The sequence below is a fragment of the Rattus rattus genome, chromosome 8, assembly GCF_011064425.1.
Source record: "Rattus rattus isolate New Zealand chromosome 8, Rrattus_CSIRO_v1, whole genome shotgun sequence".
In the NCBI taxonomy this organism is placed as follows: Eukaryota; Metazoa; Chordata; class Mammalia; order Rodentia; family Muridae; genus Rattus; species Rattus rattus.
This window is the reverse complement of record NC_046161.1, coordinates 105,126,778-105,142,544: the sequence shown is the minus strand read 5'-3', so window position 1 is coordinate 105,142,544 and position 15,767 is coordinate 105,126,778. Positions and strand designations below refer to the sequence as shown.

Here is a 15,767-nt window from a genome sequence, read left to right as displayed (position 1 = left end):
ATTTGTTTTCTCTGACGTGCGTATTTTCCCCAAATGTAAGAACGTGCATGTCTGGGAGAGGATGTTGGATCCTTTGGAACTGGACTGACGTTGTTACAAGCTGTGCTGGGAACCAGCCTGGGTCTTCTGCGAGAGCAGGGAGCACTCTGAGCCACCTCTCCACCGAGCCTCTCACACGCACGTTTCTAGGTCTAAATTTCAAGCGACAGTTAGTGAAGGGATCGTGTGGACTTGGCGCAGATAGATGATGGCAGTTGTCTCTTGTGCTTGAGAATGGAATTGGGACACACTTAGGGTAGGCGTCTGGGTGTCTTTTAGGTCTCTGGCTCCTGACACAGCCGTACGAAGCTCATGAGGAAGATAACCAACGATTTCAGGGCGCTAAAAATGGGCCGGCAGTGCACGCAGACAGTGGGGAGTGGACTGGGATCCCTCTCCACCGCAGAGCGCCTTTCTCTTATTGGGGGTCACAAGCGTTCTGTTCCCTGTGCCTGGGACTCTGTGGAGGGAGGAGGCAGGGGAGGAGCAGAGCTCTCATTCTGGACCAGCTGCCATCCCGGACCATGTCATTTCCTCGGGATCTTCTGCTTTGGACTATGAATTGATCATTGATTCCCTGGGGGCGGTAGCCTTTTGGATTTTGGGGGCAGGATAATGTCATGGCCCGGGCTGAAGCATCTGGGGCCCCTCTTGGAGAAAGACACTGAGGGCTGTGTCCTGGTGTCTGACCAGAGAGGGGGGTGGGTGGGGGTTGGGTCTCTCCAGTGTCTCCCATTTCTGCTGCTGGGTTTTAACCCCCTGAGGGGATTGCACAGCAGTCTGAGGTATTGGGAGAAGTCTTGCCAGGAGGTAAGAATGCACAGCGATAAGAGAGGAGCCAAGGACTTGGGAACAGGACAGGCACTGCAGCATCTGGCCAGAGATCTCGCCCTACCAAATTGCTCTGGAGGCAGGCTATTGATGTCAGGCATGGTTTACCCAGAAGGAATTTATCCTGGACCTGTTTGTGACATAATGGGGAGCCACCGGGGCTGCCGGCTTCAACAAAGAGGTTGTCAGTGGCTGTAGCCATAGTTGGATTGCAGGGGCCTGACTGGATAGGTCTGGAGAGGACTCAAGTTACAGCCTGCCGAGGCAGAGGAGCCTACTGGTTTCCACACTGACCTGGGGCCACTTTCTAATTGTGTCCTTGAGCAGACTAACTCATGCGAGCCTGCTCCTCATCTATAAAACAGAGGCAGTGATGTAGCCATCCTACGAGCAGGACAGTAATAGTTGGAAACGTCTCCAATGGAATGACTACCCACCAGAGCTTATACAAACACATACACACACACACACACACACACACACACACACACACACACGCTCTCTCTCTCTCTCTCTCTCTCTCTCTCTCTCTCTCTCTCTCTCTCTCTCTCTCTCTCACTCATGCACGCCTCCTGGCTCTGAACAGCCCCCAGAGGGCCCTTACCCCTATTAAAATTTTCTGTGTCTTTTTTGGGGAAATACAGCGAATTGAGGGTAGTCCAAAGGGGTGGTGTCCAATAGTTCTAGCTCTTAGGAACGGATGAAGAGATGACTCCCCCACACTTCAGTTAGCATCACTATGGGTCACCCTTGTCTGCTGACTCTTTCCCTCTCTGTACCATGCTGAGATTTGCAGTTAACTATTATTATTATTTTAGGTTTGGTTTTATGCATATGACTTTACCTGCATGTATGTGTGTGTGTATATGTATATATATGTGTGTGTGTATGTGTATATATATATGTGTGTGTACATATACATATATCTGTGTGTGTGTGTGTGTGTGTGTGTATGTGTGTATATATAGGGTGACTACGTGTACATCTGGTGTCCAAAAGGGTCTCAAAAGGGCAGTGGAGTGGAGCCTCTGGAATTAGAGTTTTGAAAAGTTGTGAGTCACCATTTTAGTGCTGGGACCCAAACCTGGGTCCTCTGTAAAACCAACAAGGGCTTTTTAATGACTTGAGCCATCTCCAGTACCTGAGGAGGGGGGTGGGGAAGGGGAGAGAGAGAGAGAGAGAGAGAGAGAGAGAGAGAGAGAGAGAGAGAGAGAGAGAAGAGAGAAGAGAGAAGAGAAGAGAGGAGAGAGTGGGTGTGTTTCGAAGATGGCATGACACTGCACAGTTCTGGCTGTCCTTGAACTTAGGTAGACCAGGCTGGCCTCGAACTCACCTTCCTCTGCTTCATGAGTGCCGGGATTAAAGATGTGAACTGCCACCACCAGCTTTTTCTGCCAAAAAACAGCAACACGGGTTGGGGATTTAGTCAGTGGTAGGCGCTTGCCTAGCAAGCGCAAGGCCCTGGGTTCAGTCCCCAGCTCCAAAAAATAGAAAAAAGAAAAAAAAAACAACAAAAAAAAAAACAGCAACACAAGAAGGTGGCATTTGTGGCTCAGCCGATAATTCTAGCTATTAGGGATGCTGAGACAGGAGGATGGAGGTCCAGGGTAACAGCTCAGGTAACTTATTGAGACCCAGTCTCAGCTCTGAAGAGCAGCAGTGGTAAATGGACTTAGTTCAACCAGTGCCTTGGGTTGAACCCCACCCCCAGGGGTTTGCCCTCTCAGGGCTGCATATGGAGGATACTGCTCAATGGTAGGCCACTTGCATAGCGTGCTCCTGGCCCTGCGTTCAGTTTTTTGTGCAGTGTCTCATGTAGGTTGTGTGAGGAGCAAATGTTGCTGTTGGCCTTGATCCTGCCCTGGTTATTAAATTTGCAGAAAGCAATTCTGAACTGTTGCTTAGGCTGTGGGGACCGGGGAGCTGTGACCGGCACTTGGTTATTGGATATTCTGGCTTGTCCTCTGGGTGCTTTGCTGTCTGCCCCACAAAGGATAGGATGGAGTTAACCAGGAAGAAGTCTCAGTTCCCTCATTCCCAAGGCCTCTTAGGTAGCCGATTGAGGCTGGTCAGAGCTAGCTAGGGAGTGCTCCCATGTGTTGTGACAGCTAAATGGTTTTGCTACGCTGGTCTACTGCCCCCCTTCCTGCTTCTGAGGTGGTGACAGTCAGTCCTAAGGGGAAGGAGTGGATCCCTGTTACCTGGCTGGAAAGACACTCACATGCCTGCCCCGCCCACTTAATCAGCGTCTCCTGTACTGAGTTTCCTGAGCTGTGCGCCACTTCCTTTACATCTGTGGGCCTGACAGATGGCAAGGCCCCGCCCACATTTCAAGGGGCGGGAACTGTCAGTGCTTCTGTAGGGAAAGCCTGAAGGTTCAGTCACCTTCTCTACTGGAATCTGTGGTCCCTGACACAACTTATATTTTTATACATGCGGCCCCCCCCCTTTTCTGTTGTTTGTAGGGTTGTTGTATGTGCTTTTCGGTTGCCTGTCATCCTGAAGATCCCCTGTCTTAATTGCTGGTAGGTTAAGGGGTGAACACTGCATCTCCCTGTCACAATTTTATTCTGGTAAGATGCCCGTCCATTCCACTAAACCGAATCAGTTGTGTCCCAGAAACCATCATTTTCTGCCTTGTGCTCCTCAGCTATTCATTGAGTGTTGAACTACCAGGAGGTTTCTAGGGCTGCCCTTAAGCTATGAACAACAGCAGCAACAACACCGCAGCTATGCTTAAATTCTAGGATGGACAGACGGATGGACAGACAGACAGACAGACACACACACACACACAGACAAAGAAAGTGCTAAGGAAGACCTGTGGGTGGGTGGCACACCTGTTGCCCTAGCTACTGAGACCTGGGTGAGAGGATTACTTGAGTTGGAGGCCAGCCTGGACAGCGCAGGAGACCCCATTGCAAAACAAAAGGGAATGGAATAGGGGCTGGACCAGCACCATGGTTAGTAGTGGGAAGTGTTTGAGGAAGCGATGTGGGGGGAACCACAAGCGAGAAGCATTTGAGCAGGTGCTTAGCCGCCTTCAGATGACTCTGAGCTCAGCCGTGCACACAGCATAAGGGGGAGAACCCCAGAGGCAGTACAGGTAGCGACCCACGGACCTGCTCAGCATAGCATGCAAGAGCCCTAACTTGCTTTTTCCAAGCAGAAGGACAGGGATTAGAGCAGGCATTGCCATGCCTGGGTCTTAGACCCTTTAAAGGGCTCTGTCCTCTGCATGGGGAGAGTATAGGCCAGGAGGTCCCAGGATTTTCTTTTTTTTTTTTGGTTCTTTTTTTCGGAGCTGGGGACCGAACCCAGGGCCTTGTGCTTCCTAGGCAAGCGCTCTACCACTGAGCTAAATCCCCAACCCCGGTTCCAGGATTTTCTTACTCTTCTCCCTCATTGGTTGTTTGCCCACTGGGTAGGACAGAGCACAGTGAGGAAATGTACAGTTTAGAACCTGCCGTGTGGAAGAGCCTGTCTCTCGGGGAAGACGGGCAGCTGCTAGCCCTGCAGAGGAAGTTGGGCTGGGGTAGTGTTGGGCGTCATTCAGTGCTCCGCTCCGATTTCAGCTCCTGGGGTCGTTCAGCATTCTTTCCCAGGGCATACACATTACTGAGGCTAGAGAAGGAATGCTAGCCCACAGTTCTTCATGGCACCTTCTTCCCCAGACAAGGTCTCCCGTAGCCCAGGCTGACCTTGAGTCTGCTCATTCAAAACTCGGATCCTCCCGCCTCCGCTCTCTGGATGTTGGGATTGTAGGTGCGAGCCCTCACATCTCGTTTACGTACGTGGTACTGAGGATCAGTCAAGCTTAGCCAGGACTTTGTGTGTGCAAGGCAAAGCGCTCGAGCACTCTACCATTGAGCTGCATCTCTGGCCCCGCCTCTCCCGCCCACGCCCTTCCAGTCACCTCGTCACACCCTCCCAGCTGGAGGACACTACTCTGCCCAGGAGAGTCTCACTCCCAGTCTCAATCCTGTTAGCTATGTATTTAAAGCAGGGTCTCATAGCCCAGGCTGGACAGTTCCTCCCCATGCGGTTGAGGATAATTTTGTATTTCTGGACCTCCTGTGCTGTGCTGGGAATTGAACCTAGGGTTTGAATGCTAGTCAGGTACTGTCAAGACCTTGTCTTTGTTCTTGAGTTTGGGGGGGTGTGTCTCAGTCGTCCCGTGTCACACTGGGACACGCTATGGATTCACAGAGCTGAGAGGCCACGTGGAGTCCTGCTAACTTCTTCTTTTTTTTTTTTTTTCCCCCGGAGCTGGGGACCGAACCCAGGGCCTTGTGCTTGCTAGGCAAGCGCTCTACCACTGAGCTAAATCCCCAACCCCGCATACTGTTCTTAACCATTGAGCTACCTCTCTAGTTTCTCCCCTAACTCTGCTCATGCACACATGCAGGGGTCACCTGTGTCTTTTAAAATAGTCTTTTTTTTTTTTTTTTTTTTTTTCTTTTTTTTCGGAGCTTTGGACCAAACCCAGGGCCTTTACTTGCTATGCAAGCGCTCTACCACTGAGCTAAATCCCCAATCCCTTTTTTTTTTTTTTTTTTTTTTTTTTTTTTTTTTTGGTTCTTTTTTTTGGAGAGCTGGGGACCTAACCCAGGGCCTTGCACTTCCTAGGCAAGCGCTCTACCACTGAGCCAAATCCCCAACCCCTACCTGTGTCTTTATTTAGTAACTCAGGTTAGGTCGGAGGCTCTGTTGGTATCTGAGGGCTTTTCCCCTTTTCTCATCTCTGGTTTGTGTTTTCCCTTCCTTGCTTTCAAAACCACCCATTGCCACTTCCCCCACCAAGCAGGCAGCAAGACCCGAGGAAGGAAGCCTGTGTTGGCTACTTGTGGGAATAAAAGGGTTTCAGTCCTGTTAGGTGGCAAGAGATGGGGCCCAGTTCCAGGCCATCTATTGAATCCAACCCATTCTAAAGTCAAGTCCCTAAGCATTCTGCTTCCTGCTAGAACACACAGCCAACCATTCTTCCCCCCCCCCTCTTTTTTTCGGAGCTGGGGACCGAACCCAGGGCCTTGTGCTTGCTAGGCAAGCGCTCTACCACTGAGCTAAATCCCCAACCCCACAGCCAGCCATTCTTACAGCCTCCCAGGAACTGAAACTCTCAGATATCCGTGTTAGGTGGGTCTGGTTTGAAAAGTCTATAATTTACATGGACAGATCTCTCTTACTTTCAGCTGGAAGCTGCATAAACCGCTCATTAGATCACCAGAGGTCTAGATGCATGCTGGAGGCAACTGGGACACTAATGATTTCATAGGCTTTGTGTGACCTCCCTGGCCAGGGGTGCTGGAAATAGGACTGGGGATTCTCTTTCTTTTCCCCTCCCAAACCTCCGGGGAGTTGGTCCCTGCTTGCCTCCTGTGAGATAGAACTTAAGGTAGTATTTCATGTGAGGGCACAGAAGTAAAGCTAGTGGGCAATTGTGGGAAGATGGTGGTGACCCTTTAGGAGCAGATTGTGTGGGGGCACCAGAGCTGACTCATTTAGGGGGGCTCCTTATTAGGAAGAGTTCCACAGGGGAGTCTGGTTTTGGAATGGGGATTTAAGTACAGTTGGAGGTTTTTAGGGTTTGCCTTGTAACTAATTGTTTTTGGGTCGATTGATTTATATGTGAATGGGTATTTTGCTTGCACGCATGTCTGCACAGCGTGTGCATGCCTGGTGCCTGCTGAGGTCAGAAGAGGACATTGGATCCCCTGGAGCTGGTGTTGGGGTTGCTTGTGAGCTCTGATTACATACCCGTGTGACCACCTCTCCCTCGGAGCGCTGAGGCATGTCCATCACAATGGAGCAACACAAGGAGTGTTGGGGTTGCTTTCCATCCCCTTTGGGTCCCAGGTTTTCTCTCCGTGAAGAAGAGGAGTGGTTATTAGATTGGTCTTTGCGGTTGATTCACCCAGTAGTTCATTTCCTCCTGTGTACATTTTACATAACTGTATAGCTGACTCAGAGGGTTTTTTTTTTTTTTTTTTTTTTGGAGCTGGGGACCGAACCCAGGGCCTTGCGCTTGCTAGGCAAGGGCTCTACCGCTGAGCTAAATCCCCAACCCCTGACTCAGAGGGTTTTTGTTTTTTTTTTTAAGCTGGTGGTTTTTATTTTTTGAGACAGGGTCTCACTGGCTGGTTGGGAACTCAGTGTGTAGACCAGGCTGGCCTCAACCTGCCTCTGCCTTCCAACTGCTGGTACCCAAGACGACCATGCCTGAACATAATTGTTGAGACAAAGTTTTATGTACCCTAGGCTGGCCCAAAACTTGGCCAGGTAGCTGAGGATGACCCTGAGCTGCTGATCATCTCACCTCCACTGATGCCGGGCTACAGGTTTACACCACTGCAGCTGTCTGTTTGCGTGTTGCCTGTTGCCTGAGATCGGCCCAGGGAAGGAGGCTTCATTCACACATACGTGCCAAGCCAGGCCTACACCTCAAGCCATGTTTTTATATTTAAGTTGTGTGTGTATTCGTGTAGGGGGAAGCACGGGCCACAGCACACATTACCTGTTAGAGATCTACGGAACACCCCGTGGGAGGAGGTCACTTCTCTTTTCCCACCTCACATTTTCAAGGATTCAAGCTCAGGTCACAAGATGGTGGCAGGCAAAGGCTTACCCCTGAGGCATCTCTATTTGTATTTATAAAACATTCAACAGGTCATTCATGTAAAGAGATTTGGGGCTGTGCATGGTAGCACATCCCAGCACACCCCATGGGTCTGAGGCTAGCCCAGTCTACATAATAAGTTCCAAGAGTACTTCGAGAGACCCTGTCTCACTCCCACCCCAGAAATAAACAAAGTTGCTGGGTATTTTGGAAGAGCAGGATTGGATCTTTTAATCACTGCACCTTCTCTCCATTCCACAGCTCCTTAGACCAGGGACTGGTTACATTAGCTGTGATTTCGTTCCTATGGTAACACCCTGCCACTACATCCTGGAACATTCTAGATTTAGTAAGTGAAGACCCAGGATGGGTATTTCCCAGCAGTCTCAGCATGTGGGAGACTGAAACAAGGGGATGCACGTTTCAGGCCAGCCCTGGTTGGCTGGAGTGTAAGGCTGTTTCAGCCACAAAAACAAGCTAAATATTTCTGATCCCAGTTGGGGCTGTAGGCCAGTAGGAGGGAGCTTGTCCAGCAGATGCCTGGATGCCATTCCTTGCACTCTAGGAAACATTGTAGTGCACTGAGAATACAAGATACTCTGGTGTCCTTACAAATCTGAGCAGTAGATGGGAGGTTTTCCTTTTCTAAAAAAAAATTTTGTTTGAAAAATCGGCCTCAGCCAGTGCTGACACACATCTTGAATCCCAGCATTTGGGAAGCAGAGGCAGGCAGATCTCTGAGTTGGAGGCCAGCCTGGTCTACGGAGTGAGTTCTAGGACAGCCAGAGCCACACAAGAAACTCTTGTCTTGAAAAACCAGGAGAATTGGCTTCATTGTAGGGTGCTGGGGTTCTGGACAGCCAGGAGCCTGTGCTTCCGCGAGCTCCGGATGGGAGAGATTTGAGAAATCCGCTGTATTTACTGACAGCAGTGGAGGACTTGGGCAACCAACAAGAGAGCGGCAGAGCGATTGGATCTAGAATTCAGTGTTTCCATGGCTACATGAAAACTGTTGATAAAGAAAATAACAGAGGGATGGCTTAGTTGTTTAGACCACTCCCTGGCTGCTCCTCCGGATAACCGACACCCTCCCCTGGCTTCTGAGGGCCTTGCATGCAAAGCACCCATATACATAAAATCAAAATAATAATAAGAAACCCACGCCACCTTATGGCACATAGAGCATTCATTTATTGATGGTACCGAGCCTAAGCAAACCTTCTGTTTGTTTATTTTTGAGACAGTCTCTCTAGCCTTGGAACTTGCTATGTAGACTAGGCTAGCCCCAAACACACATCTTCCTGCCTCTGCCTTCCAAGGGCTGGTTCTAACTAAAGGCATGTGCCTCCTCACCCAAGTAGCATTAAAAAAGTTTGTGGATTGCTCTTCTTTTTCTGCCTAAGACGTCTTAATGGTGTGCACGGTTTCCTTCCGGCTCCCCAGTTGTGGGGTCACAGGCATTATGGCTCCTGTGGAGGGCTTGCTTGCGTTTTGGTTTCAAGAGTCCTAGCTTTCCCTTTAGGTTTTCTCTCTGCAAACACTTGTCTGCTGTGTGTGCACCCAGGGAAAGGTTGGAAGACAGCCTTGCAGGAGCTAGTGGCTCTCTGAGCTCAGCCCAGCCTTGGCAGCAAGCACCCTTACCCACTGAGCCACAGTGGCAGCCCGGGAGCAAAGCGTGGCTCTCATGTTCTTTTCAGCAGATGTTTTTCTTGACTCTGGAGCTTGGTTTTATGATTTTTATAAAGCAAGCCTGGTCCGAGTGCAGCAGCCCATGGAGCACATAGGCTTCTGTTCAGCCCCAAACTTTTGGGGGTGGGGGTGGGGGAGGTGGCCAGTGGCCAGTGTGTACTGAGCTCTTCTTTTGTGAGACGCCAAGTGTCTTGGGTCACTGAAGGAAATAACAGACTTTAAAAGTTTTAAATAAATAAGAGGGTAAGAGAGGTGGCTCAGCAGTTAGGAGCACTGTGCTCTTTCGAAGGACCTGAGTTCAGTTCCCAAGCAGACCGTGTCCTGTGGTTTACAATCATCTGTAGCTCCCCCCCCCCACACGGAGCTCATATGGACATGTCCACACAGAGAAATGATACACATAAGTAAAAGACAAAGAGGATAAACAGCGCCCGATACTGTGCTTCAGGGGAGACATTTTGACAGACTTGAGGGACCACGTGGTGATCACCACTCGTGGGGGCGCCCTGTCCCCCGAATTTTAATATTCCTCGATGATGTGGGTCACTGTGCTTAGCACCATTGCCTCCTGTGTTTCCCCATGTGTGTCCCCTGATGTGTGTGTCCCAGCCTGAGCTGGATGGAGGACTGTGAAAATCACACACACACACACACACACACACACACACACACACACACACACACACAGAGTCTTGGTCATAGGCCAGCCTGCCTACCTTGAGTTGTTATTTATTTTTTTTCTTTAGTCTTAACCCCCTCACCCCCCTGTTCCTTTCCTGCTGGGCCCACATTCCTAGGTCTTTGTCTCTGCTTGGTATTTTAGAAATTTTGGGAGAGGAAGGCTGGGAGGGGTGGGGCATTCGAGAAGCTGGGGGCAGGGAAGGGGGTGGTCACTTGGAGGGTCAGAGGTCAGGCTAGCTCCATTTAGCTAGGGCAGCCAGATTGTCGCCAGGCTTGAGGGGGCGTGTCCACGCATCTGCCGGGGTAGCCCCAAACTGGCTGCACGTAGGCCCTGGAAAATGTCTGCTTCCCTTTCTGCTTCTCCGTAGTGGCTGCCACTTTTGGGGGGGCTACAGGCTCTTGTGTAGTTTACTCTTCCTTTTTTTTTTTCTTTTTTTTTTTTTTTTTGGTTCTTTTTTTTTTTGAGCTGGGGACCGAACCCAGGGCCTTGCGCTTCCTAGGTAGCGCTCTACCACTGAGCTAAATCCCCAGCCCGCCTTTTTTTCTTTCTTAAAAATGGCTACTAAGGATTTCCCCGCCCCCACCCCGTATATATTTGAATTACATTTGTTTATTTTAGGGGTTAAGTTGTGTGGAGAGCCTACTTGATGGAGTGTGTTCTGCCCATATGTGGGTCCTGGGGTCAGGCACTGATGGCCAGCAGCACCTCAATCCCTGAGTCCTCCCCTGAGTCTCAAACTTTCAAGTAATCTTCCAACGGTTGAACGATGAGTGAGGGTCCTTTCTCACTCACTGAATGTATGTAGTTCTAGAATTCTGCCTCCCCAGTCTTAGAAATGTCAGGTAGGTAACTGTGAAACGGCCCAAAAATAACTACAAGACTTAAGCTGATCTTATTTTTACGGTTTTGCAAACCCTAAAACTGCATTGTCGTTTAAGGTTTTAATTTAAAATTAAAAGTGCCTTTTTAAAACTGTGGTTCATTAGTTATGAGCGCGCCCAGGCTGTCCTACGCATCTGTAGATTTTATTACCAGCCACTTGGGTGTCACTGCCCCTCCTCCAACCTTGTCTGTATTCACAATGCATCAGGATTTGCTCCCGTCCGCCGTGACCTGAGTCCGGGCCGCGTTTCGTGTCGGACTCCCTTTGACTCATTTTAGAAGCATTTGGGCTGTCCTGACACCACCGCCTGCTCTGGCCCGGATTTCTTTCCCATATTTGTAGAGTCCTTCCTTGAGTTGCTCTGAGGCCTCGGGGATCTCCCATGCCTGGCATCCCTGTAAGCTCTAAGCTCTGTTGCAGGGTGGACCGGGCCAAAGGGTCCGGGAGTTTCCTAACACTTGGACAGTTTCAGCTTGGAGCCCAGTTTTTTTTGTTTCCTGTTGTCCAGTCCTCAGGCAGCAGCCTGGTTGCTGAGATTCTGAAGGTTGGAAAGGGTCTCCTGAGGTACAGACAGACCCCGTGTGCTTCCCAGGTTGAGAGGGAAGCTGGAGGCAGGCGGAGGAAGTCATTGGACAGGTGGTCCTGGCTCAGGAGCCTGAGGTGTGTTAGCCTCTGAGGCTGGAGAGAGCCAGTTGCTTTCACTTCTGGAGAAGCAAGGCTTCTTCCTTTGCTGAGTCCACCTGGTCAGCACCCTTTAGAAAGGGGAAGGCCTTAGCCCATCTATTTCAATGTAAAAGGCACCTTTTGGTGGGAGGTTTTCACACATCCCTTTGGAGGGTGCTGGGGGTGGGTGGGCCGGGTGTGTCTCTTCCCTTGCAGGAGGAGGAAGGGGCTGAGGGAAGGAATGTGGCCAGATTACCCAGCCACCCAGCCGGGTAGAATTGCTTTTGGGCGCCCTCACCCCCACCCCCTACAGAAATTTGCCAGGGATTGCTCCAGATTCATTCAGCTCAGCATCCATCTGTCTGTCTGTCTTCTTGCTGGTTATTTGGAATTCTCTGGGGAATTTTTAGATGTAGCAGAGGAGTCTAAAAGGATAGACTTGCTCAAAAGGTGATTGCTCCCAAAGGTTTTAGTCTACAGCATTGGCTGAAAAGTGATTAAAACTAGTTACTTGATCTCATTTCCTTGTGCGGACCCCACAAAAGATCCGGATCCATTTCTCTGTGAGGTAGTAAAAAAGGGTATCCTAAACCTCCTATCTCTGGACCGCAGGATAAATTACCAATGACTCACAGGCAGGCCCTAGTGGGACAGCACATTTCACCCTCCAAGCACTCATGGGGGTGGCAAGTGGGCACAGGAAACAGCATCTCCCTCACTGGCCTTTTCCAACTCCACTCTGGGGATCTAAGTAATCTTCTGTTAGCCCCTCCTCCAGCTTTCAAGGCTGTCTCTTATCTTTTCCTGGCTACCTGGTCCAGGAAGTGTAGTGTTTTGTTGTGGGTGGGGTAGCAGGTCCTTGCTAGGCTTGGAGCATCCCTGCTGTGAGGTCCTGAGCACCCCGCAACCTCCTGTCTTCCTCGGGGAGATTTAAGTGTGTTGCTGCGTGTGGCAGAGAATCCAGCTTGCACATTGATTCCTTGTGTCCCGTGTCAGCTTCCCCCGCCCCCAGCTCCTCTTGCGAGAAATCAATCCAGCGGACATTTACCAAGGGAGGGAGGAGAGTGGTTGGTTTCCGGAGAGCCTCTTGTCAGCAGGTGAGGGGTATCCAGCCCTTCTCTTCCCCCAGCTCGTGGGCTCTTAGGGAAGCTGCTCACTCGGGCAGGCTGACCTTACTTTTGGCTTCAATCCTTCCTCCTGTAGCTTGCTGGCGTGCCCAGGAGACAGACTGATGGCCTGACAGAGGGCCAGGAAGTACCATACTGCCTCTTGACCTGGCTTCACATACAGAGTGACCACAGACATCACTCCTTCATTCAGAGCACCAATCCCAGACCAGAGAACCATAGAACTTTGTAGATCTGTTGAGACATAGTAACTCCCCCCCTGCCTAAGCCCCCCAGACTGCCTATATGATCCCTGACTTGGTGGTGTCTGGGTTGTGATGTGACTGGGTTTGGGGCATCAGACATTCCAGGGGAAGGACAGTGGGCATGGCCTGTGACAGTTTTGTCTGTTGTGATGAGGGAGAGGTACACATTGTTTGGAGGACTCTGGGATGGAGGATTTAGATATAGAACTGAGCTGCTGCCTCTCCTCTGTTCACACCTGTCCCTCTGGTCCCCAGGTACTGCATCTGTACTGCGACACCTGCTCTGTGCCCATCTGCAGAGAGTGCACACTGGGCCGCCATGGCGGCCACAGCTTCGCCTACCTCCAGGACGCCCTACAGGACTCACGGGCACTCACCATCCAGCTGCTGGCTGACGCCCAGCAGGGCCGCCAGGCCATTCAGGTCAGTTACCTATCTCGTTGAGTCAAGCTTTCTGGTCCCTTCTAAAGGACCTGTGGAAGGTGGGGGTAGGCAGTGTTCTTCCTGGGGTCATGGACTGGGGACCAGAAGGAGTTGACCCCTGGGCTACTGAGGTCTCTGGAGGGAACTCCTAGCAGTGTCCAGAAGATGTCAGGTACAGGTTCTGAGTTACCGAGTTATCTTTGCTGGTTGTGCTGTCCCCTGAAGTTAGCGAGTATTGGTTTTCGTTGAGAGAGCAGAGAGCATGGGTACTTGATGTTCCTCAAGCGGTTAGGTATTTGGGACATAGATTGACTAACTGAACGCTGAGACCTGAACACGGGGCATTTAGTGTCCAGCGTCTTGGCACTGTCCCTGGGTCCTAAAGTCCTCAGGATTTGAATGTTTGTCCTTTTATGGTCAGGTAGGGACATGCGTGACAGTTTGAGAGCCAGTGAAGTTCTGCATTGTTAGGCAATGGTGTGTTACACAGAGTCAATTGATGTTCAGTCTCCCTGCCTGGATTCCACCCCACAAGCATTTAGGAAGTTGTGACATGTTTTTGTTTTTGTTTTCCCCCCATGAAGTACAAGATAAGTTTGAAAGGCAAGACACCTATAGGAAGCTCACTGTTTACCTTTTTAACTATTCAGGGTAAAAAAATTTAAGTCTTTCTTTCTTTCTTTATTTTTTTTTTTTGGTGGGGTCAGCTACAGAATTAAACATTTAGCACTTGGCAGGGTTTAAGTTTCTCAGCTGTCAGGTTTGTGTGTGTGACGTTGGAGAGAAGTCTTCTCTGATTAGATGCCAGCATGGTGTGGGGCAGGTAAAAGGTGAGGTCAGTTGGCTTTCCTGAAGCCATAGCTGCTACACGAATTTATTTCCCGCATGAACCACAGAAAGTGATTTTTTTTTTTCCCTCCCTCCAAGGATGGAAGGTTGGTGTGGTCCAGTTTTCATAGCGTGCAAGTGTTTGCACCTGGGCCGTTGCTATTTTAGCAAACACAGTTTTCTGTGTTGCTAAAATAGGTTGCTTAGGAACCAGGAAGAGGTTATGGTTGTGTGAGCTCCACTGCCGTTTAGCTGCAGGGGACACAAAACGGGTGGGTGGAGTCCTTGTCTCCGGGTATGTTTAAGTCACAAGAGCGCACACATCACACAGTCATTGGGAAAAGGTAGTCGGGGTACAACTGTTGTTGTTTTCACACAGGGTGGTGCTCCTGAGTGCCGGGGGTGTGGGTGTCTGCTGTTAGGCGAGACCATACCTTTTGTTTTTCTATAAGAAATGTTTGAATTTGCTCATGGAACGTATAACTATCCTTTGGTGCCCAAGGCCTGGGAAGATGGGTCAGCACTGATCCACTGATTGGGTCTACTGAGCAGATGTGTAAATGTCTTCTGTTAAGGCTCTCACTCCTCTCACAGAGGACTCAGGTTCGGTTCCCGCCCCCCTGTATAAGGAGCTACTCAAAGCTCCAGGGAATCCAACTCAATGTCCTGGCCTCTGTAGGCACTGCAGGCATGAGGCTCAGTGGTTAACACTCACTGGAGGGCTGGAGAGATGCCTCAGCGGTTAAGAGCACCGACCGCTCTTCCAGAGGTCCTGAGTTCAAATCCCAGCACCCACACGGTAGCTCATAGCCATCTCTAATGGGATCCGATGCCCTCTTCTGGTGTGTCTGAAGACAGCTACAGTGTACTTATAAATAAATCTTTAAATTAAAAAAAAAAAAAGAAAAGGGTAGTGGCACACCTTTAATCCTAGCACTCAGAGGCAGAGGTCCAGGAGTTCACCACACAAGCACCGATCACAGTAAACAGGGATAGTTTGATTCCAAGAATGGGCCAGGGTAGCAGCTCAAGTCTGTGTGCTGGGCATTTCTTCTGGGACAATATAAAGGCTAAGGACGCCAAAAAGCCCAGTGAGCCAAACACAGGCGTTAGAGGTATTGCCCTGACTCAAGCCATTTTAGATAAAACAGTTCTTACTGACCTTTGATTTGATGGGTCCCACATGGACTTTATAGTTGTGGAATTTCTCAAGATTGACAAACCTCACACAGTACATAACAGGGTGTGTGGTCATCATGACCAGCTCTGAGTCAGGTTGTTTTCCAATAACTGTGTCTGTGACTGGCAGACATGTTACGGCAACAATATGAAGTAGTTGGCCGGCGTGGAGCAAAATGGCTACAGCTGGGCTGGGGTGGGGCTGGGGGAAGTAGACCTCAGCAGGAGGCAGGTGGAACTCTATAACTCTTGGATTTGATGCCCCGCTCTGCATTCATCTGGATACACACAGGCACATTCACTCATAAACACAATAACATGCCATTCTGTACTGGCTGGTTTCGTGTGTCAACTTGACACAAGCTGGAGTTATCACAGAGAAAGGAGCCTCCCTTGAGGAAATGCCTCCATGAGACCCAGCTGTAAGACACTTTCTTAACTGGTGATAAAAGGGGAGGACCCAGCCCATTGTGGGTGCCATCCTTGGGCTGGTGGTCTTGGGTTCTATACCAGAGCAAGCCGAGCAAGCCAGGGGAAGCAAGCCAGTAAGTAACATCCCTCC

The 15,767-nt window shown here is 50.1% G+C and overlaps 1 protein-coding gene across 1 annotated transcript in view; it reads left to right on the top strand.

The window, feature by feature from the left end:
• Trim71 (tripartite motif containing 71) overlaps positions 1-15,767 on the top strand; it is a 49,390-nt gene that overhangs the window by 24,151 nt on the left and 9,472 nt on the right. The window contains exon 2 of the mRNA XM_032911423.1: positions 13,031-13,198. Within this exon, the coding sequence (XP_032767314.1) occupies positions 13,031-13,198 (168 nt within the window). The remainder of the gene's footprint in view (positions 1-13,030; positions 13,199-15,767) is intronic.